Source organism: Dasypus novemcinctus, chromosome X, assembly GCF_030445035.2.
Source record: "Dasypus novemcinctus isolate mDasNov1 chromosome X, mDasNov1.1.hap2, whole genome shotgun sequence".
Classification (NCBI taxonomy): domain Eukaryota; kingdom Metazoa; phylum Chordata; class Mammalia; order Cingulata; family Dasypodidae; genus Dasypus; species Dasypus novemcinctus.
The window spans coordinates 155154702-155179501 of record NC_080704.1 but is presented as its reverse complement, the minus strand read 5'-3'; the positions used below and the strand labels follow the sequence as shown (position 1 = coordinate 155179501).

At 37.0% G+C, this 24800-nt stretch overlaps 1 protein-coding gene across 1 annotated transcript in view; it reads right to left on the bottom strand.

Moving 5' to 3' along the window:
* LOC101428908 (RNA helicase Mov10l1-like) overlaps positions 1-24800 on the bottom strand; it is a 67259-nt gene that overhangs the window by 16491 nt on the left and 25968 nt on the right. The window contains exons 9-11 of the mRNA XM_071212984.1: positions 22799-22898; positions 2084-2248; positions 363-536 (exon numbers count right to left, since the gene is read on the bottom strand). Of these exons, the coding sequence (XP_071069085.1) occupies positions 363-536; positions 2084-2248; positions 22799-22898 (439 nt within the window). The remainder of the gene's footprint in view (positions 1-362; positions 537-2083; positions 2249-22798; positions 22899-24800) is intronic.

Sequence of the window (24800 nt, the reverse complement as noted above, 5' to 3'; positions counted from 1 at the left end):
CATTTTTTGGACATTGGAATGGTCCTGCATGACATTACAATGACGGATAGAGCCCATTATATATTTTGTCATAACCTACAAAATTGTGCGGGATAGAGTGTAAACTATAATGTAAACTATAGTCCACACTATAGTCCAGTTTCTGCCACATAGCAGGCACTAGATAAATATTTGATTAATAACCAAATCACACCAAATGTGTGTGTGTGTGTGTTTATATAACACGTAAAATATCCATTTAAATAAAATAGTGTAGTGAAACTTCATATTTAATCTCCTTATTCAGGTAGTCACCTGAACTGACTGACTTCCTAGTATACTAAACTTACTTGACAAAAGATGTTCAAAATGTGAACACATACCCTCACACCATGAAAAATGAGAGGAAAACCTTTCTTAGGTAATTTCTTCCAGTCAAGCAGAGAATTCACAATTTTAGGGTCTGCACAGACTTCCAGTTCTTTATGATAAAAGAGTTTAGATGGCAACATGAGCAAAGCAGAGTGGGATCTGTAGTTCTTCACAAGTTTCGTAACCTGTGTGGAGAGAACATAGGACAATAGGGTGATCTTTAGTCAAAACACACAAGCAACACTTTCAGTCAACTGAACAGAAAATCTCTGCATGACAAATGCCAAGAACCAGATCAAGTTTCACCTACATTGTGCAACTTGCTCTCTTCAGTGAGCACAAACATGATCTCTTCATCTTAAAATGAAAACAGTTGCTTAGGAAGAACTCTCACCACTAGACTAAGCTCTTCAAATGATTTATTTGAATGCACATTGCATTTGGAAGACAAATTTTACTTACAGAAATAAAGAGATGAATTTAAGCAAGATAGAAGAGAAGCTCTCTGTAGTAAATTAAAAACTTGGTTGGTCTTTGTACCCAGTTCCTGGAGAAGCAACCTCTGAATCTTCAGAATGGCCTACAACAGGGGTGTTTTTGTTCCTCTTGGTGGGCGCAAGACTACACCTGATAGTAACAGGGTGGGGCCAGACACACCTACAGCCTTAGGGTGGGGGCTGACCACACCAGAAAGACCTATCAAATGATTAGGGGATTTGGGCTTTGAGCCATGTGATATCAGCCTATATTAGCACACAGCCCGGCCCATATCCACCCACCTCCCTGACCTCTAGAGGGGAAGCATGGCTACAGATTGAGCTCAGCTTTCATAAACTTGGGACACTTTGAAGCTCAGGTGAGTTTCTATAATTGAGAGGCTACACCTCTGTGCTGGGTGGGTGATGTTCTGACTCCAAGTGGAGAGGACACAGCTGTTTTGAGACTCTCACAGACCTCACATAATGTGTTTGGTTTTTTTACTATAATAAACCTAATTCACTCTAAGGCCTTTTTTTTTTAAACTGTAATAAAGCTATACTGTAAGTACAGTGAGTTCTGAGCATTCTGGTGAATTATCTAACCTGAAAGGTTGGTAGTAACTCCTGAATTTGCAGTCAGTTGATCAGGAGTGTAGGTAGCCTGGGTCCCCAAATTTATGACTGGTGCCTAATGAGGACTCTTGTACAGGATTGCCTTTAACCTGTGGAGTCTGGTCTAACTCCAGGTACTTAAAAGTCAGAAATGAATTGAATTGAGTTACTGTAGTCTGTGCAGTTGGTATCAGAAACTGTTGTTGGCAAGTGATAGAAATTTTGTGATACTTTTATATTCTCTTTGATCCTCTTCTGTGTTAAGGAGAAATGAATTTGATAAATTCCCCAAGGAGTTTCTGCTTTCATTCTCTTTAATGATGAGTTTTCTCAGGGGACACTATTTAGGATTTTAAACTGCAGAGGAGCTGGAAGAATTGAAGGGCATTTGCTACCTAAGGGTTGGTAACCCTCTCAACTCTTTTCCTTCTTGGCGTTATAAATGAATGATGGAGTGTGACTTTGGGTGGACATAGAAATAATTAGATGCAAAGCACAACAATTCACTGTTACCAGGTTGACAAAGAACTGTTAACCTTTTAGGCAAGAATAATCCTTATGTGTGATAGATTTGCTCTAATACAACTTCACTTACACTTTAAAATAAGCTTAACAACAAAAAGGTGAATATGTTAACTTACTACCAAAGGATTGTATGCACCAGAATGAACAAAAGCATTTTCATCTCTTTGATATACTGGTCGAGACATCAATCTTTCCAACATGGACATATTCAGCCCATAAGCCGTAGCAAGTCTGGATTTAACGACTGGTCCAAGTTGCATGGGGTCTCCAGCAAGCACGATCTAAGGCATACACATTAAAAAAAAACACCTGAATATTTTCCCTCTCAAATAAATTTTATGCCCATAAAAAGAAAACATTAAATTGTCATAGAGATAGTACATACACAAATGTAGCTCATTTTAATTTCACTAGAGACAATTCAGTTGTGTTTCACTGGAAAGGCAAGACGTTATCATGGTATGCAAAAGTGTCCTTCTGTGAGCTAGAACTGATGTATGTCACTATTGCAGGGTAGTGGGAATATGGAGAAGCATGGGAAAAACACAATTGTTGTGACCTATGGACTGTGGTTAACAGCAATACGGTAGTATTCCTAATATTCTTGCATCAATGCCAAAGATAATACTGTGTTGCTAATGGGGGGGTATGGAAAAAGTGTGTCAAATGTACGCTATGGACCATGGTTGGTGGTAATATCTGATACCATCTCATAATCTGTAACATGTTCTACTATGGTGTGATGTGTTGGTGAAGGGGTGTTATATGGGAATTCTACACATGTACATGATTGTTTTATAAGTTCGCAACTTCTGTAATAAAAATATATTTAAAAATAATCATAATAGTTTGGGTTGGGGAGAAAGACTAAATGTAAGATATGAATTATAGTTAGTAGTAATATTTTGATGATATTCTTTCATAATTTGTAAAATATGTTTCATAACAATGCAAGGTATTGATGGTGGGGTAATATATGGGACCCCTGTATGATGTTATACATGTTTGTTTTGTAAGTTCACAACTTTTACTACGCACTTATTGTTTATGTATGTTCATGTATGAATGACATACTTCAATAAAATGTTTTTTTAAATGAAAAAAAAAAAGTTATCCTGGTAGCCTTTGCCATGGACTTTGCATGTATTATTTCATAAAATTTTCCCAAGAAGTAGGTCATCTACCATCTCTAAAATACAGACAAAGAAACTAAGATTCAAATAGCCAAGGTTTGATCACAGGTAGGACTGAACCTAAGTCTCTATGACTCTAAAGCTGCAGGTTTTACTTACAGTCATTTCCTTGAATGTATACTATATGCCAACCACTGCGTTTAGCACCCCATAAATAAATTCATTGCAGACTCCAAGTCTCATCAAGCTCCTCAACCTTAAGGATAATCAATACTATCCTATACCTCTCATTTCCTTCAATTTTGCTGTAGCCTGAAGTACACATCTCTATATTTACCTACCATTGATTTTCCCCTAATTATTCTTTCATTCTTTCCCAAATTTTTTAAATTGAAGGATAAAAAGAAAGGTGCACAAAACAAATGTATAGTTTAAAGAATTATTACAAGGCAAACACTCATATCACTACCACCTAGGTCAAGAAATTAAAACATTCTAGCACCCCAGAAACCATTCCAGTAGTCATTCCCCTTCTTCCCCAACAGAAACCAGAATCTTTACTTCTTTAGCTGTAGTTTAGTTAGGACTGTTTGTGAATTTTATATAAACAGACTAAAAACAACATAGTATTCTTTTGTGCCTGGCTTCTTTGTCTCAATATGTTAATGAGGTTCATCCATGTTGTTGTATGGTCTTGTAGCTTGTTTCCAATTCTGTATTGTGCTCTACTATATGGATGTACTACAATTTATTATTTTGCAATTGGCATTTGGCTATTATCAAGTTTAACTGTGACAGATAATGCTACTATAAAGAGCTGATGGAGCACTCAGGGACATATTTCTCTTGGGATATAACTAGGAGAAGTTTTGCTGGACCATAGAATATGGGTATATTAATCTACAGCAGATAATTTGATTGTAAGTACATTACTAGCCTTTTAAAGAAACCAATTTCTGGCTGTTCTTCTCTATAAAAGGTTTTTTTTTTTTAATTCATTAAGTCATGCTTTCATCCATTTCATTTGCATCTATGTTTTAGCCTTCATCTGCTGCTCTATTTCTAACTTCTTTATATCATGCTTAGCTCACTGATTCTAATCTTTTCTTCTTTGCTAAATGTATTTTTAGGCTATAAATTTCCTCTTAACATGACTTAAGCTTCATCCCACAAATTATAATATGTCATATGTCCTCTATTACCCCCTTAAAATACTTTCTCACTACAATTGTGATTGTCTTTTTTGGCCCATGGGCTATTTAGACATGTATGGTTCTTTTTTTCAAACAGTTATTTCATAATGATATTTCATGAACTTTTAACTTAATATCAGTGAATTGAGAGAACGAAACTGGGAATCTGGGGAGATCCAGTCAGCTAGAGTTGGCAGGGCAGAGTTCCAGAGACAAGAGAGCTGTACAGAGAGATTCCAGAAAATGGCAGAGGGAATCACTCCTGAGTCTTCAGCTGAGTTCCAGTGAGAATATGAGTGTGAGGAAACTACCTGAGGTTAGGAAAAAGAACCACATAAAAAGGGTAGGGAGTGTATTTCCTAAAGCATACACAGAGCCAGTAATAGTTCATGTTCCCAATAACCAGAGTAGAAACCTTGTAATTCAAGAAGCATTGGGTAGATGTTATTAATGTATGAAAGTGTGGGAGGGGGAAGGAGGGGGGGGGCATTTGGGAATACGCCATATTTTTATGTAACATTTATGTAATCTAAAGCTTCTTTAAATAAAAAAAAATTGCAAAAAAGAAGCATTGAGTAGACTTCTAAAAAATAGGGACAGTTTAGCCCTAGAATAAACTTTTTGTTTCCCCATGACAAATATTAAACAGAAACTTCAAAAGAATTGCTTCCAAGAAAATTAACTACATCCTAGAACAAAGCACAAGAATATATATACATTTTTTATACACAAAAATGTTTACCACTCAACAATATAAAATTTAAAACTTTGGCATCAATCAAAAATTAGCAACATGCAAAAAAACAGAAAAATATCACCCTTTTTGAAGGAGAAAGTTAAGTCCAATAAAGAAATGGCATAGTTTATGAAAGGTTTAGTAGATAAGAATATTAAAATAGCTATTATAACTAATTCTACATGTTCACAAAGTAGAAGAAAACATAAGTGTTAGAGGCTAGGTTTACAATAATTAACAAGCTATGACTGAGTTTCTCCTTACATGCACTGAGGAAAGACAAGCCCCCCTGCTATAGCCTATGTGTCTGAAAGCATAGTACTTCCCTAAAAGTTGATCAAAGAAACCATGTAGAAACGGGAGTAAAGTGAGATAAAAACCTTCACTCCCTGCAGATTAAAATAACACTAGTTCCTCTAGCACTCCAAGAAAACATAACTCTCTAACCTACTACCCTCTAGTCATACAAGGGAAAATTTTAATCTCTAGGGCTTCCTATTGGTCCCTGCACCTCACTTGGACCCTCAAACCCCTCCCACTGACTATCATTTCCCCACCTAGGAATGTACTGTATAAATTCAAATCCTCCCTTTCCAGAAGCAGACTGAAATCTATTCTTCAGATCCCCTCCATTGGGAGAGCTTCTCAGTAAATTCTTGCCTGCATTCACATCAGTCTCCATGTCCCAGCGAGCACCCCCTTTTCTCCAACAATAGGCATGTTAGGGAGAGACTTAGGAGCTATAAAAAAGACACAAAAGGAACTTCTATACCTGAAAAATACAATATTTAAGATGAATAATACACTGGATGGGAATGATAGATATTGCAAGGGAAAAAAGAATGTACTTCCAGATTTTGTAATGCAAACTCTGCAAAAGAAAGCACAGTAAGAAAAACGGGAAAAAATGAACTAAGCATTAGATAGTTGTCCACTTCATACTTATTATGGAACTGGTGTCCCTGAATCTGAATTGAGAGACAGGGCACATGAAAAATATTTTAAGAAATAGTAGCAAAAAAATTTGCAAATTTAATGAAAAGTATACTACCATAGATGCAGGAAATTCAATAAATTGTAAACAAAAGGTATATGAAGAAAACTGCATCAATATACATCATAATTAAATTTTAAATAAGTGTTGAACAGAAAATCCCTAAAAACCATCGATAGAAAAAACAAGTGACATATAGAGGAACAAAGATAATAATTACATCCAACTTCTTGGTGAAAAAATAAACTAGAAAATAGTAGCAAACATGTTTAAAAGTAAGAAAAGAACAAAACTTTTAACCTCAAATTCTATACTCAGTGAAAATAATTAGAAACAAAGGCTAAATATATTTTATTTATCTATTATTAATTTTTAAAGTAAATTTAGATTACATTAAGTGTTACATAAAAAATATAGAGGATTCCCATATGCCCCACTCCCTTGTCCTCCCACGCTTTCACCATTATCAACATTCTCACTAGTGTGGTGCATTTGTTACAACTGATGAACACATATTGAAGCATTGCCACTAACTGTGGATTATAGTTTATACTACAGTTTACACTCTGTCCAATGCAATTTTGTAAGTTATGACAAATATATAATGGCCTGTATCTGTCATTGCAACGTTATGCAGGACAATTCCAATGTCCTGAAAATGGCCCATATTACACCTATTTTTCCCTCTCCCTCCCCACAGAACTCCCAGTGGCCACTGCCTTCACATCAATGTCTATAGTAGAATAATAGTAAGTCTACATTAGTCCATTGTTCATTCCCCAATATTGAAGATTTGGGGATGGCAATGCCTACTCTGCCAGCCCACCTGAGTGTAGGAAATGTGGGAGAGGTGACTGAAAACAGGAACTGTGGAACTTAATTAGATGATTTGGATAGGCTGTAACCCCTGAAGTACCCAATCAATGGGGAACAAGGGAGGGACCTGCATGTTAGGTTTAGGGTATAAATGTCAGTGTTTCTTGATGTTTGGTGCACCAGCCATTTTATCCATGTCGTGTGCCTGTTTGTGCAAGATCGTTAATAAAATTATTTTCTTCTCCACAATCAAGTGAGCTTTTGTTCTCTTACAGGTGCAGCTTTTTAACACTTATAAAAGGGAGGCAGAGGAAGGATTGAGGACAGAAGACGAAAAGGGAATTGGATGATAAAACAGAGATTGAAGTAATATGGCTAAACATCAAGGAATGCTAGCAGCCTTAGAAGCTGGAAAAGATAAGGAAGGATAATCTCCTGGAGCCTACAGGAGGAATCAGCCCAGGCAACACCTTTATTTTAACTCTGTAAAACTCATTTCAGAATTCTGACCTTCAGAACTGTAAGAAAATCAATTTGTATTGTTTAATGCCATTAAATTTGTCGTGGAATGATTTGTTATTACAGTGGCAACACAAAACTAATATAGGTATCTGTTACACCTATTAAACACTACTATTTTGGTGAAAATGCAGGCATAAACAATACAGAAATACACATGTTCCAAAACATGTTTATTTCCTTGAACAGGCAGCTGGGGCCTGTGATATTTTAAGAACAAAGTAAATTTCAGAGCAGAGAACATAGCCAGAATGAAAAAGGTCATTTTATAAAGAGGACATAAAAATATTAGATGTTTATTAAACTAATAACAGAATTTCAACATGCAGAACACAAAACTGGTGCAAATGACAAAAACTGGTAATATTTGTGAAGAGAGAAACAGACGAAGCCATGATTTTAGTGGGAGATTTTAAAATCCATTCCTCAATAATTAACTGAACAAGTAGATAGAAAATCACTATTTATGAAGACGATTTCAATAACACTATCAACCAACTTTACCAAATTGACATTTATACAGCATTCCACCAAGAGCAGAATATACATCATTTCAACTGCAAATGGCATATTTATAACAGCATACTCTGGCCATAAAAATATCTTGACACATTTAAAAGCATTCAAGACATACAGAGTATGTTATCCAATCACAATGGAATTAAAATAGAAGTCATTTTAAAAACCTAAAAGTGTACCTATTATTTGAAAACTAATACATTTCAAATTAGCCCATGAGCCAAAGGGAAAAATAAAAAATCAAGAGAGTTAATCGAGAAAGCAAGCATGAACTGAATGAAAATGAAAACCCAGCATATTATCACATGGGTATGATCTTAAGCAGTGCTCATAGTGAAATTTATAATGCCAAATACATATGCTAGAAAAGCTCTCAAACCAAAAGCTTATGCTTACACTTTAAGAAACCAGAAAGAAATTAAACCAAAAAATAAACAAGTAAAATATAAATACAAGAACAGTAATCAATGAAAGAGAAAAGAGGAAAATAAAGAAAACAAACTAGAAGCTGGTTCCCTGAAAAGATCAAGGAAATTGAAAACCTACACCAAGGCTAATGAGGAAAAAAAGCAATAGAATACACAAATTACCAGTACTGGGGATGATTTAATAACATAGCTTTACAGATCCTATAGACAATAAAAATTTAAGGTATTATTAACAACTTCTTGCTAATACATTTGACAATTTAGATGGAATGGACAAATTCCTTGAAAGAAATAAACCAACAACATTGAGTCAATTAGAAACAGCCCAAATAGGCCTATATATGAAAATAAAGTAAATTTTTAATTAAAATCATATCCATAGGCTCATATGGCTTCAGTGGTAACTTCTACCAAACTTTAAAGGAAGAAAAACTACCAATTACACAGAAACTCTTCAAGAAAATAAAGGAAAGAAGTCCTCCCAATTCTTTCTGAGGCAACCATTACACTGATACAAAACCAGACAAAGCTAATACAATAAAAGGAAACTACTTAACCAATAGGCCTCTATGTAAGTAGACACGAAAATTCAAAATGGAATTTTAGAGACTTGGTACTAAGTGAATATTAAAAGGATAGCGTATGATGATAAATTGGACTTAATCCTAGAAATGCAGGGATTATTCAACATTAAAAAATCAGTCCATGGAAAGCAGGCATGGCTCAACTGATAGAGCATCTGCCTACCATATGGAGGATCCAGGGTTCGATACCCATGGCCTCCTGACCTGTGTGGTAAGCTGGCCCACATGCAGTGCTACTGCACACAAGCAGTGCTGTGCCACCCAGGGGTGCCCCCACATAGAGGAGCCCCACGTGCAAGATGTGCACCCCACAAGGAGAGCCACCCTGTATGAAAAAAGTGCAGCCTGCCTAGGAGTGGCGCTGCCCACATGGAGAGCTGATACAGCAAGATGACGCAGCAAAAAAGAGATGCAGCTTCCTGGAGTTGCCTGACAATGCAAGTGGATGCAGAAGAACACACAGCCAAAGGACACAGAGAGCAGACAAGGGGGGGGAGTGGAGAGAAATAAATTAAAAAAATTTTTTAAATTAAAAAAATAAAATGGCCTTTATAAAAAAAATATCAAGCCATACTGATGGAATGAAATGCTCCAGGGCTCCATTCCCCACAGAAGCTTTAACAATCAGCAAGAACTGGCTGAAACATCTTTTCTCAAAACTCCAGAAAGCGTTAAAGGATTGCAGTAACCGGGCAAATGCCAAATCAAGAAAAAAGTAATTCAAAGTGTTAAGCTCTCTATGGACTGCAGTTAAGTAGCAATATGATGCAATATTCTTGCATCAATGCCAAAGATGTACTGTGCTGATTATGTGGGGGGTATGGAAAAAGTGTGTCAAATGTACGCTGTGGATAATGTTGGTGGTAATAGTCTCATAATATTATCTAATAATCTGTAACAAATGTTCCACCACGGTGTGGTGTGTCGATAGAGGGGTGTTGTATGGGAATTTTGCACATGTGCATTATTTTGTAAGTTCACAACTTCTGTAATAAAAATATGTTTTAAAAATAATAGGGTTGGTTGGGGGGAAAAGAGACCAAATGTAAGATACTGACTTAGTAATAACATTTTGATGATATTCTTTCATAGTCTGTAAAAAATGTCTCACAACAAAGCAAGGTGTTGGTGGTGGGTTGATGCATGGGACCCCTGTATGATGTTATGCATAGTTGCTTTGTAAGTTCACAACTTTTACTATACACTTATATACTATACATTTACATGTATAAATGATATAAAAATAATAATAGGATGGGTTGGGGGAAAATACACAAAATGTAAGATACTTTGGTTAGCAGTTATATTTTGTGGATGCTCTTTCATCATTAGTTAAAAATGTTTTATAACAATGTAAGGTATTGGTGGTAGGGCGATGCATGAGAGCCCTGTATGATGTTATGTATGTTTGTTTTGTAAGTTCACAATTATTACTATACACATTATTTATGCATGTTTGAGTGATATACTTCAATACATTTTAAAAAATGAAAAAATATGAGGGTTGGTTGGGGAAAAATGCACCAAATATGTAAGGTATCGACTATACTTAGTAGTAATATTTGACGATGCTTTTGCATAGTTTGTAACAAATGTTTCAAAATAATGGAAGGTATTGGTGGAGGAGTGACGTACGGGACCCCTGTATGTTATACATGTTTATTTTGTAAGTTCACAACTTCTACTACATACTTACTGTTTATGCATGTTAATGTATGAATGATATACTTTAATAAAAATATATTTTAAATAAAGGTCGGATCTTGTGGTACCCTTGCTGCCCTATTCGCCATACCTTCACCAGCTGGGCTTGGAATCAGCCCATGTAACCAGTATTGGCCCCTGGTTCCCAGTTCAAGAGGGAAAAGAATAATCCTCAGGTACATACTGGGAACAGAAATGTCCAGGACAATCTGTCTAATGGCAGCTTTGGAGATTGAAAGAGGACACTAATTACACACTTGCCACCCCAGAACTTTCCATCCATGTAGAAGGCAATTCATAAAACTCTCCTGGAGAACACTGTAGGAAAACGGATCACAGCTGCCTAGGGTAAAATTTTGCTAGTTGTGGACATACAGTGTTGTTTCTGGGAATGTGAGAAAATGCCATTTTCTAGGGAAGTGGGGAAACTCAGATTCATGTAAAAAGGGAAATTCTACACAGACATGCCCAGGACAAGATCCATGCGAAGGAAGGATGGTGGAGGGTACTGCTTTTACCTTGAGTGATTCTCTAAACCCATTAGATGGCTAAGTCTAAAGGACTGCACTCAATCAAGCCAATCCACAAAGACTGACAAGGGCATTTTCTTATTTTCGCATGTGTCAGTTCCTAGCATTCCAGGAAAGCTCTGTTATAATACTAGCTGGAAATAAGCCTAAGGAACAGATGCCTACAGAGTCTAAATTCCAGTGATAACACACTAAAATATCGAATGTCCAAGTTTCAGAGAAAGAGTAAGTGATGTCCCAGACAAAAGAGAAGATAAAAGCATGAGAAACCACCAACAAGGAGAACCAGACCTGGGACATACCAGAAAAAGACTTTTTAAAAATGGTACTAAATATGCTCAAAGAACTAAAGGAAAATATGAACAAAAACTAAAGGATATTAGGAAAATAATAGATGAACAAAGAGATAATATCAATAAAAATATAAAAATTATGTAAAGGGGCCAAAGACAGATGAAGACTAGAGTAATAGAAAGTTTAAAATCCACTAGAGTGTTTCAACATCAGAGAAGCAAAAAGAAGAAATAAAGTAGAAAGTAGAAATGTAAACAGAACATAAGGAACCCAGAGATACCATCAAGCTTACCAATATACGCATGGTGGGAGTCCCAGAATGATAAGAAAGAGACAAAGGGGCAGAAAGACTATTTGAAGAAATATGGATGAATACTCAAATTTAACAAAAGATATGAATATACACATCCAAGATGGTCAATGAACTCCAAACACAAGAAGCTCAAGTAGAGCCGCATCAAGAAATATTTTAATAAAAAATGTTGAATGCCAAAGATTCCATAGATTAGAGTTATTATTCAATCATAAAAGAGAATGACATACTAGTTCATGCTACAACATGGATGAACCTTTAAAATATGATTTTAAGTGAAATAAATGAGAAACAAAAGGCCATATATAATATGATTCCATTTATATGAATTTTCAAGAACAGGAAAATCAATTGAGACAGAAAGTACAATGGTGGTGGTCAGGGTCTTGAGAGGAAGGTGGGAATGGGAGGTGACTGCTAACAAGTGCTGAAAATTTTCTGGAATTAGATTCTGGTGATAGCGGCACAACTTTCTGAATATATAAACACCACTGAATGGTACACCTTAAAAGGGATAAATATTATGGTATATGAATTATACCTCATTAAAGATGTAATGGAAATAAAATGGTACGGCCACTCTAGAAAACAGTTTGGCAATCCCTTATAAAAATAAACATGCAAATGCCATATGACCCAAAAATCCGACTCTTAAGCATTTATACCAGCTAAGTGGAAACTTATGTTCACAAAAAAACCTGTACTTGATTTTTCAGAGCAGTATTTGTCTGTCTCTGCCTTCTCCAGGCTCTGTTGCTTTCGGCTTCTGGCTGTTGCATCCATGGCTTTCTCTGTTAGCTTCTGTGGCTTTCTGTCTCCATATTTGTCCCATTTATAAAGGACTCCAGTAAAATGATTAAGACTCACCCCATGCCACACCTTACTGAAAAAAGCCCTTTAACTGTAGTAATCTAATTGAAAGGTTCCCACCTGCAATAGGTGTACACCCACAGGAATGGATTAGCTCTAAAGACACAATTTTCTGGGATCCATCCAGAATCAAACCATCAAACTTGGGAAGTTTTTTTTTTTTTTTGGTAGAAATAGACAAGTGGATTCAAATATTCATATGGAAATGCAAAATACTTAGTATACCCAAAAGTAATCTGAAAAGGAGGGACAGAGTTAGAGAACTAGTACCACCTGCTTTCAAGCTATTATTATTATAAAGCTATCAGAGGGTTGTGGGAAGAAGGCAATAGACTAACAGTCAAAGCTGAATGCTCTCACAAAAACAGTAGGGAATGAGCCAAAAGCTGTCTGAGCAACAGGAGTTGGGGGGTCAGCAGATCAGAACAGTGCTACACAACTCCTAGGAGGGTGAGCAACAGAGACAAAGAATCCAAAACAACAAATGTGAGTTACTAAGCCCCCATGGCAGCCAGGAAGGGCTCCCCACCACCACCCTCAATATACTAAGCTGGGGTAAAATACTTTGTTCACTGCAGCCAACTGAGAGGGGAGGAGACATCTTCCTCCCACCAACTGTTTCAAGGGAGAAAGGAGGGGAGGTTGGGGTGTTTTTTTTCAGTGAATTTGGCCAGGACACCCTGTTTTGAATCTCTGATTTGGAGATTCAGTACAGGAACACAGGAAAGCTGAGACTGAAACAGCTTCATGGAGGGGTGCAGTGACTAGCACCATCTGCTAGCTTGTCTAAAAATTGCATGGAAAAAAACTGTTTATGCTCTCTGTATTCAAACACTGGGGAGAAAATCTGCACCCCAATAGTGAGTCTCTGGTCTGATTTTGAAAACTTAACTGGGCAATTTTAAAGACTGAGAATAAGTTGAACCAAATATAAAATAAGAGCTATGAAAAAAAAATTGGCAAGACAGAAATTAACCATCAGAGGAAATTCACCAACATATTCAGATGCCTAGACATCAGCAAAATTACAAACCATACTAGGAAACAGGAGTGATGGCCCAGCAAAAAGAACAAACCAAATATCCCGAAGAGATACAGGATTTAATTAATCAATGATAATCACACAACTCTCCTAAATCACTTCAAATAATTTAAAGAATATATGAATAAAGAAATAAAAGATATTAAGAAGACACTGGGAGAGCATAAAGAACAATTTGAAAGCATACAATGAAAAGTAACAGACCTTAGGGTAATGAAAAAACACAATGGATGAGATTAAAAATACCTTAAAGGCACATAAGTGGCGGTAGACTTGGCCCAGTGGTTAGGGCGTCTGTCTACCACATGGGAGGTCTGCGGTTCAAACCCCAGGCCTCCTTGACCCACGTGGAGCTGGCCTATGTGCAGTGCTGATGCGCACAAGGAGTGCCGTGCCACGCAGGGGTATTCCCTGCGTAGGGGAGCCCCACGCACAAGGAGTACGCCCCATAAGGACAGCCGCCCAGCGCAAAAGAAAGTGCAGCCTGCCTAAGAATGGCGCCACCCACACGGAGAGCTGACAAAACAACAAGATGACGCAACAAAAAGAGACACAGATTCCCGTTCCGCTGACAACAACAGAATCGGACAAAGAAATAAGATGCAGCAAACAGATACAGAGAACAGACAACCGAGGGGGGGGGAGAGAAATAAATAAATAAATCTTTTTTAAAAATAATTTTTTAAAAAAGGCACTTAAGTGTAGATTTGAATTTCTTGAAGACAGAATAGTGGTTCCAAAGACAGAACTTCTGAACTGGAAAAGACAGGAGAATAGAAAGAGAAGAGAATGGAAAAAAAGAAACAAAGTCTCAGGTAATTGATTTATTGGTGTCCCAGAAGGAGAAGGGAATGGAAAAGGAGTCGAAAAAATATTGGAGGAAATAATGACCAAAAACTTCCCAACCCTTATGAAGGACATAAATATAAAATATCCAAGGACAATGCATCCCAAACAGAATAAATCTGAATAGACATACCCCAAGACACCTATTATTTAAAATTACAAATATCAGAGATAAAGAGGATTCTTAAAGAAACGAGAGAAAAGCAAAGCATCACATAAAAGGGAAACTTGAAAAGTCTTAAGTGCTGACCTCTCATTAGAAATCATGGAGGAGAGAAGAAAGTGGTATGATGTATTTAAGGTACTGAAAGAGAAAAACTGCCAGTCAAGAGTTCTGTATCCAGCAAAACTGTCCTTCAAAAATGAGGGTGAGTTCATAGTCTTCACAGACAAACAAAAACTGATAGACTATGTCACCAAAAAACCAGATTTGCAAGAGATAATAAATGGCTGCTGTAGCCTGAAAGGAAAAAACAAGGATGAGAGATTTGGAAAAGAGTTTAGAAGTGAAGATTTTTAGGAAGGTTAAATTAAAAGTTAAGAAGACAGTCTATAGAATGATATGACAACAGAAAGCTAAAGGAAAAAAAGGATGAAGTAATGCCTTTATAGTAATAACATTGAATGTTAACGGGTTGAACTCCTCAATCAAAAGACATAGAATGATAGAATGGATTAAAAAAATGAGCCATCTATATTTTGCCTACAAGAAACCCACCTCAGATGTAAGGACGCAACCAAGTTAAAGGTGAAATGTTGGAAAAAGTTATTCCCTGCAAACAGTAACCAACAAAAAGCGGGAGGAGACCAGAAAAATGTAAAATAGCATTATAATATATGAACAATAATTATTCAGTGCAACTGGTAAATTGTTCCTGTGATCAGTATTCTGTAACTTTTTTTCATACAAAATAAACATTTGCTTTTAATTGAGGAGGGCTGGAGAACAGATATATTTTTGGATACTTCATTTTTCTTTAACCCTTTCTTATTCATTTTCATTAATTAAAACAATCTATCTGGATCAATAATGATTCAGCTTGACTACTGTTGAACAAGATTTTGAGTTTTTCTGCCTCAAAAAATTATGAGTTGGCAAATTGTTATCTGCTATAATTCATTCCAATAAGATGTGAAGAATTCCCAAACAGTAATTTGATTATCTAGAAAGAATTATGGCCTAAATGGAAATTAAATAACTAAACCAATAATTTATTTCATTTTTAGAAATTCTTATATCCAATAGTTAGAGCTGTAATATAAAAATTAGAATTGTTATAATTAATTTCTATTATATTTAATTTACATTTATAAATGTTTGTTGCTATGCTATTTTTTATAATTGATTAAAAAATAAAAAATATAAATGAAGCTATAATAATCAAAAGAGTATGAAAACATTCTCTCCTGAACTGTAACAAATACATAATACTAATACAAGGCATCATTAACTGGGTGGGTTGGGGGAAAAATACACCAAATGTAAGATATCGGCTATCGTTAGTAGTAATGTTTTGACAATGCACTATCATAGTTAGTAATAACTATTCCACAATAGTGCAAAGTGTTGGTGGTGGGGTAATGTATAGGAGCCCTGTATGATGATATGTACATTTGTTATTTAAGTTCACAACTTATACTATATATTTACTGTTCATGGAGGTTCATGTATGAATGATAACCTCCAGTAAAAAAGTTAGGAGGGCCCTGGCTGCCTCTCCACATGGGGGATCCCCTTGCAGGCCCCACGGGCAGCCCACACATTCACCTGCAGCCACCCAGCACCAGGCAAGTGATGAGAGCTGGCCGCAGTGCTCCAAGCTGTTCCCACACATGTGCCTAGCCCCATGCAGCGCCACCTCCAGCATGCACCAGAGCAAGGTTAAGAACAAAAATTGTGGTGAGGCCAACTCCCAATAGGGAGAAATAGTCACCCCATTGCTACCACCAGCGCCACTGTCCCCCGGCCCAAAACAAAAAGACAATTTACCGATCACCTAGTCTCTGCTGTTTCCTTGCATACATTACCATCAATGCCCAGCCTCCCTAGGAAGCCATCCTCCTGGAAGTGAGGAGCTGCCAGTACTGAGCTGAAACTGAGGCCTGGGCACCTGTCTCACACTGGCCATAGTGCACACAACCAACAACAGGCCAGTTGCTTCTGTGAGCACATTCATCGGCATTTGAGAACTCAACAGTAGTCTTGAAGACAGCACCTGCATTCCCAGAGTGGATTCCTGGTACCAGAGGAAGCAAAGCAGGCTCTATTCTCAAAGAACCATGGTTGGTTGTTTTGACCTGTGTGGTGGTTCCTTGAAGGACTCGTGTAAAGAGGTTGCATTTGTTTTACCTGAACTCAGAACTCTCCAAGATTGGGGTGACTGCTGGAGAGGCATTTTTCAGAAACATTTAAAGCAAATATATTAGCCACTGTCACCTGGGGCAAGGAATAACAGTGCAGACAAACAATAGTCATCAAAAAGTCTTAGAAGAAAAGTTAGGGATCTTAAAACTCTGAAGAAAAAGGGCTTTTAAAAGTTCTTCACTAACTTTTGTGACTCTAAAAGGCCATATGGTGAAATGGATGTGGCTCAACCAATTCGGCTCCTGTATACATATGGGAGGTCCAGGGTTCAATGCCCAGAGCCTCCTGGTTAGGGCAAGCTGGCCCACGCAGAATGCTGGCCCACGCAGAATGCTGGCCCACGCAGAATGCTGGCCCACGCAGAATGCTGGCCCACGCAGAATGCTGGCCCACGCAGAATGCTGGCCCACGCAGAATGCTGGCCCACGCAGAATGCTGGCCCACGCAGAATGCTGGCCCACGCAGAATGCTGGCCCACGCAGAATGCTGGCCCACGCAGAATGCTGGCCCACGCAGAATGCTGGCCCACGCAGAATGCTGGCCCACGCGGGAATGTCTCCCTGTGCAGGAGTGCCAGCCGATGCTGAGAGATGACACAGCAAGATGACACAACAAGAGACACAAAGGAGAGAAAATAAGAAGACATAGCAGAATAGGGAGGTGAGGTGGTGCAAGGGAGTAATTGCCTCTCTCCCACTTCAGAAGGTCCCAGAATTGGCTCCCAGAACTGCCTAATGAGAACACAGGCAGACACAGAAGAACACACAGCGAATGGACACAGATAGCAGACAATGAGGGGAATGGGAGGGTGGGGCGAGAAATAAATAAAATATTTCTTTAAAAAAAAATACCATATGCATATTGGGAGGGGATCACATTCTTAGAAAAGACCTGAGAAGGTCTCCTCTTCGACTGACCTTCAGGCTCTGTGCAAGCAGCAAGTGAAATGTATGGCAAAGTTATAAACTACGCAGGTAAGTATCAAAGGTGTGCCCAAACACACATGCAGAGACCAAGGACTGGGAGGTTATTATTGTTGTTGTTGCTCTTGTTTATTAGTTCCAGGTCTTTTAAATAAATTGTCAAATCACTAACTGATCACTAAGCTAACCAAACAGAGACTTTAGTGGCCACACAAAACAAAGAATATAGACTTTACAATATTGGTTCAGAAAAGTCTGGAAACAAATAACGGCCATTACAACCAGCAGCAAAAACAAACTGAGGAGTGAAAAGAAGCTGATTCCAGAGTTTACACATTTGTAATATTCAGAAGGTCCAGTTTGCAACAACAACAAAAAAGGCAGGCAAACAAGAAAGTATAGGCTAAACATTGGAAAAAAAGAAAATAGAAAGTCTCCCTGTGAAACCCCAGGCATTAGAATAAGAATGTGATGTCTCTTACACCATAATTACAGACAGGATCATAGAGCTAAAGGAAAGCTTAGAAAATGAGATGAAGTAACTCAGAGAATTGCTGTGTGAGTGTGCTACAGAGTTAAAAGCTATGTTTAAATCAACCAAAGGAGGTCTGGTGGAGCTAAACAAAGCACTAACAGAAATAAATGATGTACCAGAGAGAATTGAATAATTTGAGCCAACAAAAAAACAAACAAACCTAAATTTAGATCCACTGAGATTACCTAATCTGAGAATAAAAAAAGACTGAAGAAAGCTGAACATAGCCTAATAAACTTGTGGGATACTGATATACGTATAATAGGAATCCCAGAAAGAGAAAAGGGGGGGGGGGTGAGGCTGAAAGAATATTTGAAGAAATAATTGTTGAAAATTTCCCAAATTTGATGAAAGACAGGAATCTACACACCCAAGAAGCTCAACATACTCTAAATAGGTTAACTCAAAGAAATCCACATCAAGACACATTATAATCAAGATGTTGAGCATCAAAGACAAAAAGAGAATTCTGAAAGCAGCAAGAAAGAAGCCTCTTGCTATACACAAAGGATCATAAATAAGATAAACTGATGATTATGCATCAAAAACTATAGAGGCCAGAAGGCAGCGAAGTATCATATTAAAAACTTTGAAAGAAAAAGAATGTCAAGTAAGAATATTATATGCAACAAGACTATCCCTAAAATATGAAAGAATTTAAGATATTCCCAGGTAAGCAAAAACTAAGAGTTCATTGCTGGTAAACCTACCTTCCAAGAAATGCTAAATGGAGTCCTTTAGCCTGAAGTAAAAGAACATTAGTAACTTGAGTCCAAAGAAATAAAATACACTGGTAAAGTTAGCTAACAGATAAATATAAAAATCTGATGTAAAATAAATTAGTAAATTTAACTACATATGTAATTATAAAAGTCAGTATTAACATATTTCTGGTCTTTATTTTTTCTATAGGATTTAAAAGGTATTTATATAAAATAATCAATGTCAGTAGATGCACAACATCTACAGCTGTAATTTGTAACAATTAACAGAAGGGGTGGGGAATGGATCCAGATAGGAGCAGTTTTTGTGAAACAGGTAGCAGTAGAGGAACTGAGTAACAAATATATGGCCTAGAAAGCAAAAGGCAACCTAACTCCTTATCAATAATTACATTAGATTAAATCAGTTAAGCTCTAATTAAAAAGCAGAATGGATTAAAGAAACAATGAGCCTCCCTGGTGCCGAGGGATTACTACCAGTCACTAACTGGCAATGCAACTAGAAAAAGACCTTGAATAAAAGGGGGAAATGGTAAAGACAAATGAGTATATACGGCTAAGAGTCTTCAAAAAAGAGGAGGTCATCAGAGGGGTTGCACTTATGCACGCCTCAGCAGGATCCCATAGACAGCCAAGTAGATACAACCCCAGGTACTGGTACTCCTGAGGGCTACAGAGACACACAGTTTCTATGATCATGGCAGTTGGCTCTGGAGTTCAGTGCCTTGTCAGTGGGCCCTACTTTGGAATTTGAGTTCCTGAGTGTGATGGAGTTGGACTCAGATGTGATCTTTCTACACATGGCTCTTCTGTCACTTTTACTGAATCTGTGATTGGCGCGTGGGTTGGTGTTACCCAGGAGACTTCAATCTCTGGACTGGCCATGTGCCAGCTGTGCCCTGAGCCTAAGCAGAGTTGCAGTTCCTACTCTCTGGTTTGTTGGACTTGCACAGGTTGGCTAAAAGGGAGGTGAAGATGGTCAGCCACCACACCTGGGCAACTCTAAGCAGGAGAATAGCATCCATCAACCATGTAGGATCTAAGCCCCCTCTCAATATAGAGGTGGAGTGGACATCACCAACCCAGGGTCCACAGGTTGGAGGAATAAAATATGGATTAGCGTGTACTTACTGGTATTCTATAATAGAATTATTGTGACTAGGAATGGAAGAAACTGTAGCATTGATCTGGAGAAAGTGGCCACAGTAGTTGCTGAAGGCAGGGAGAGGGAAGAAGAGATGTGATGTGGGGGCATTTTTGGGACTTGGAGTTGTCCTAAATGATATTGCAGGGACGGATGCTAGACATTATATATCCTGCCATAACCTGCTGACTGTACTGGGGGAGAGTGCAAACTACAGTGTAAACTATAATCCTTGTAGTACAACATGTTCCAAAATGTATTCACCAAATGCAATGAATATGTCACAATAATGAAAGAGGTTGCTAATGTGGGAGGAGTGGGGGTGGGGTGGGGGATGGGGTACGTGGGAACCTCTTATTTTTTTAATGTAACATTTTTTCTGATCTACGTACCTTATAAAAAAGACAATTTAATAAAAAAAATTTTTTTAAAGACCATGAGTCAACTATTCCTGTATACAAGAGACTCACTTTAGCACCAAAGACACAAATGTGTTGAAAGTGAAAGAATGAAAAAAGATATTCCATGCCAACTGAAAGAGTACTTGAGTGGCCACATTAATATCAGAGAAGTTAGACCTTAAGGCAAAAATTGATACAAGAGATAAAGAAGGACACTGTATATTAATAACAGGGTCAATCCATCAAGAAGATATAAGACTTATTAATATATATGTACCTATCAGCAGAGTCCCAACATATATAGGTGAGGGAAAAAAATAACACTTGTGGCTGCAGACTTCAACATTCAACTTTCTGTTGGATAGAACAATTGGACAAAAGAGAAACCAAGAAAGAGAAGACTTGATAACATATAAACCACCTAGACCTAACATAGAAAACTCTACCCAACAGCAGAATAAACATTCTTCTCACTGCACATGGAACATTCTCCTGGATAGAACATGTTATGCCACAAAGTATGTCATTACATTTTAAAAGATGGAAATCATACAAAGCATTTTCTCTGGCCACAAAGGAATGAAATTAGAATCAATGGAAAATTGACAAATATGTGGAAATTAAAAAATGTACTCTTAACAAATGCATCAAATGAATGGAAATGAAAACATAACATGCCAAAAAGCAAAAGCAGTGTTCAGAGGGAAATTTACAGGTGTCCCTACATTAAAGAACAATCTCAAACCAATAACCTAATTCTTCTACCTTGATGAACTAGAAAAAGAAGAGAAAACCCAAAGCTGGCAGAAGGAAATAAAGTTTAGAGTGGAGATAAGTAAATAGGAAAACAATAGACTCTATGAAACAAAACTCACAAACTTTTAGCTAGAATGACACACTTTATAGTTTATAATATGCCAATTATACCTCAGCAACGGAGCTTACGAGAGAAACAATGAGATACCAGGAAACCTCTAGGTGAATGATTAAAATTAAAAAACAAACAAAAACAATACCCAGTGCTGGTGATAATGTGAAACAATTGGAACAGTGATAAATTGCTGGTGGGAACACAAAATGGTATAGCCACTTTGGAATAGTTTGACTGTATATTAGTGTTCTGTGGCTGCTGTAACAAATTAATGCAAACTTGGTGGCTTAAAACAACAGGAGCTTATATTCTTAAGAGTTCTGGAATCCATAAGTCCAAAAGTAGTATCACTGAGTAAAAATCAAGGTGTTCGCAGGGATGCACTCCCTCCAAAGACTCTAAGGAAGAATCTATTTCTTGCCTTCTCCAGCTTCTGGTGGCTGCTGTCATTCCTTGGCTATGGCTGGATCATTCCAACCTCTGCCACTGTGATGACATTGCCTTCTTTTATTTCTTTCTCAAATCAACTTGTGCCTCCCTCCCCTTTATAAGTATACATGTAATTGCAATTAAAGTCCACCAGTTAAGCCAGGATAATCTCCCATCTCAAGATTCTTAGCTTAATCATATCTGCAAAGACCCTTTTGTGCCATAATTCACAGGTTCCAGGGATTCAGAAATTGATATAGTTTGGTGAACAATCTTTCAGTCTGCTACAGGTGATTTCTCATACTGTTGACAATGCACTTACCATACAATCCAGCAATCAAAGTCCCAAGTTTTTATCCAAGTGAAATGAAAGCATGTTTTTAAAAAACTGTTTGCAAGTATTTATAGACTTTATTTGTGATGACTAAAACTGAAAACAAAGCAAAGGGCCTTCAAATGGTGAATATATTAAACAAACTTTGAACATCCAAACAATGGAATACTACACAGCAATAAAAAGTAATGAACTATTGATACACAAAATAACGTGAATTAATTTCAAAGGAATTATGCTACGTGAAAGAAACCTGACTCAAAATTTTATATAATGTACGATCCTTTCTATATGACTTCTGAAAAAGGCCAAACTATATAAGAAATCAGTGGCTGTCAGGGGCTTGGTGTAGGAAAAGGGTTGGGTATAAACAGGCAACAAATGAACTTTGAGGAGTGATAGAACAGATCTACATTTTGATTGGGGTGGTGTTTCTATGACTATATGCATTTGTTAAATACATTCTGCAAAATTTCAGACTTCTACAAAGAAATATGGTAAATAACACCTTTAAAAACAGGAAAAAAAAAGAGATGACAATAATAAAAACAAACAGAGAAAGAATGAAGGCACAAACAAACTTTACCTGGCCTTTGGTACTTGAAATTAATCCTAGTGGAATAAGGCATTCTGGCTCACATGCTTGCCCTGCTTCATCCACAAATACATGCGTAAAATGTCCAGTTCTGAAATCAAACATTTTACATTTTAATTTTTAGGAGAAGCATTAAGTTGTTAAAATATTAGGTCATCAATGGCTTTTTAAGAAAAGTTTATTGATATATATCATTCATACATGAATATACATAAACAATAAGTGTATAGTAGAAGTTGTGAATTTATAAAACACATGCATAACACAACAGGGGTCCCATACATTACTCCATGACCAATACTGTGCATTGTTGTGAAACATATGTTACAAATTATAAAAAAAAAATCATCAAGATATTACTATTAACTATAGATCATATCTTAAATTTGGTATATTTTCCCCCCATCCTATCCTATTATTTTTCAAAATATATTTTCATTACAGAAGTTTTCAATTTATAAAACAATCATGCACATATGCAGAATTCTCATACAACATTTCACCAACGTACCACCCCGTGGTGGGACATTTGTTATAGATTATGAGATAATATCATCAATTACTACCAACCACGGTCCATAGCGTTTATTGGGCACACTTTTTCCATACCCCCCCATTATTAACACAGTACATTTTTGGCATCCATCAATGGCTTTTAGCACATTGGTTGTACATTTTGGATTTTGCCCCAAAGAAGTGATCACCAATATAGGATCATAACAGAGATAGCAGAAAATACTGGTTAATAATGTTAACTTTTGTTGTGGCCTTGCTAAATAATAATAATCACCTAAACTGGGTTGATACAAGGATTAAATTATTCATATTATATGTCTTAGAATAGTACCTGGTAAATTATTAGTGACATGTAAGTGTTCATTAAAGAAATATTCAAGAGGAAGTGGGGTAAGAATGAAAAAATTATTGAATGCTTACTATATGCAAGTCACAGAGCTACATGTTCATATTTTATATCTCACATTTATTACTTCTATATGTGATTCCTGATGATTAAGTAAACCAGTGCTAGTGTCAAAATGGGTTTGAATCCTGGATTCCCCCACTTACTAGCTATGTGTCCCTTGGCAGGATACTTAACCCCTTTATACTTTAGTTTGCTCATATGTAATATGGGTGTAAAAGTAAAATCTTCTCCTCTATAAGGTATAGGTGAGAACAAAAGGAGTTAATAAATATGAAACACAGCAGGGCCTGACACATAGCAAGAGTTCAAAAAATGCTACCCATTCTATTGCTTTTATTTTACCTTGATCAAGCCTTCCAGTCACATTATAAGGTATCACCTCAACTTCACAAATGTAGAAACTGAGGTGTAGTGAAATCAAAGGTGAAAATGTGAAAAAAGAATTTGCATTTTTGAACATTTATTATATATCAGGCACTGTGCTAAGCATTTTCATGCATTCTCATTTAGTCCTCACAATGATCACAATGATCCCATAACATAGGTATAATAATATCCCTTGCTAACATATAAGGAAACTGAGATGTGGCACAGATAAATAACTCACACATGTCACAAAACTAATAAGTGACAAGAGCTAGACTGAACCCCAGGTGTATCTGACTGCAGAGTCTGAGCTCCTCACCAGTGACTTTATTTCCCCTCTGACTCCCTATACCAGAACAGCCTCCGTTTTTCAACTACAAAAAGAAAGACAACTATTGTAATAGGTTTCTCAGAGGGTTCAAAGCACCAGAGTCCCTACATATGTAGTGCTCAAGAAATGGAAGCTTGTTGTTGTTTCCCAACTCATTTTAAATTGTACTGGGCATTGGTTCCTATCTCAAAAAGCATACACAAATCTATGAATCTCAAGCTATTGACTCCATAAAGGATCCCTTCAGATCCCTCCCTATGAAATATGAACACATCATCCATTTCCATTTTCAAGATACTGTCAGGATGTGTGCACTTTGGGAAGCCTCCACAGGTCCACAACATAACCTATAACATCTTCCCTGTGATTAC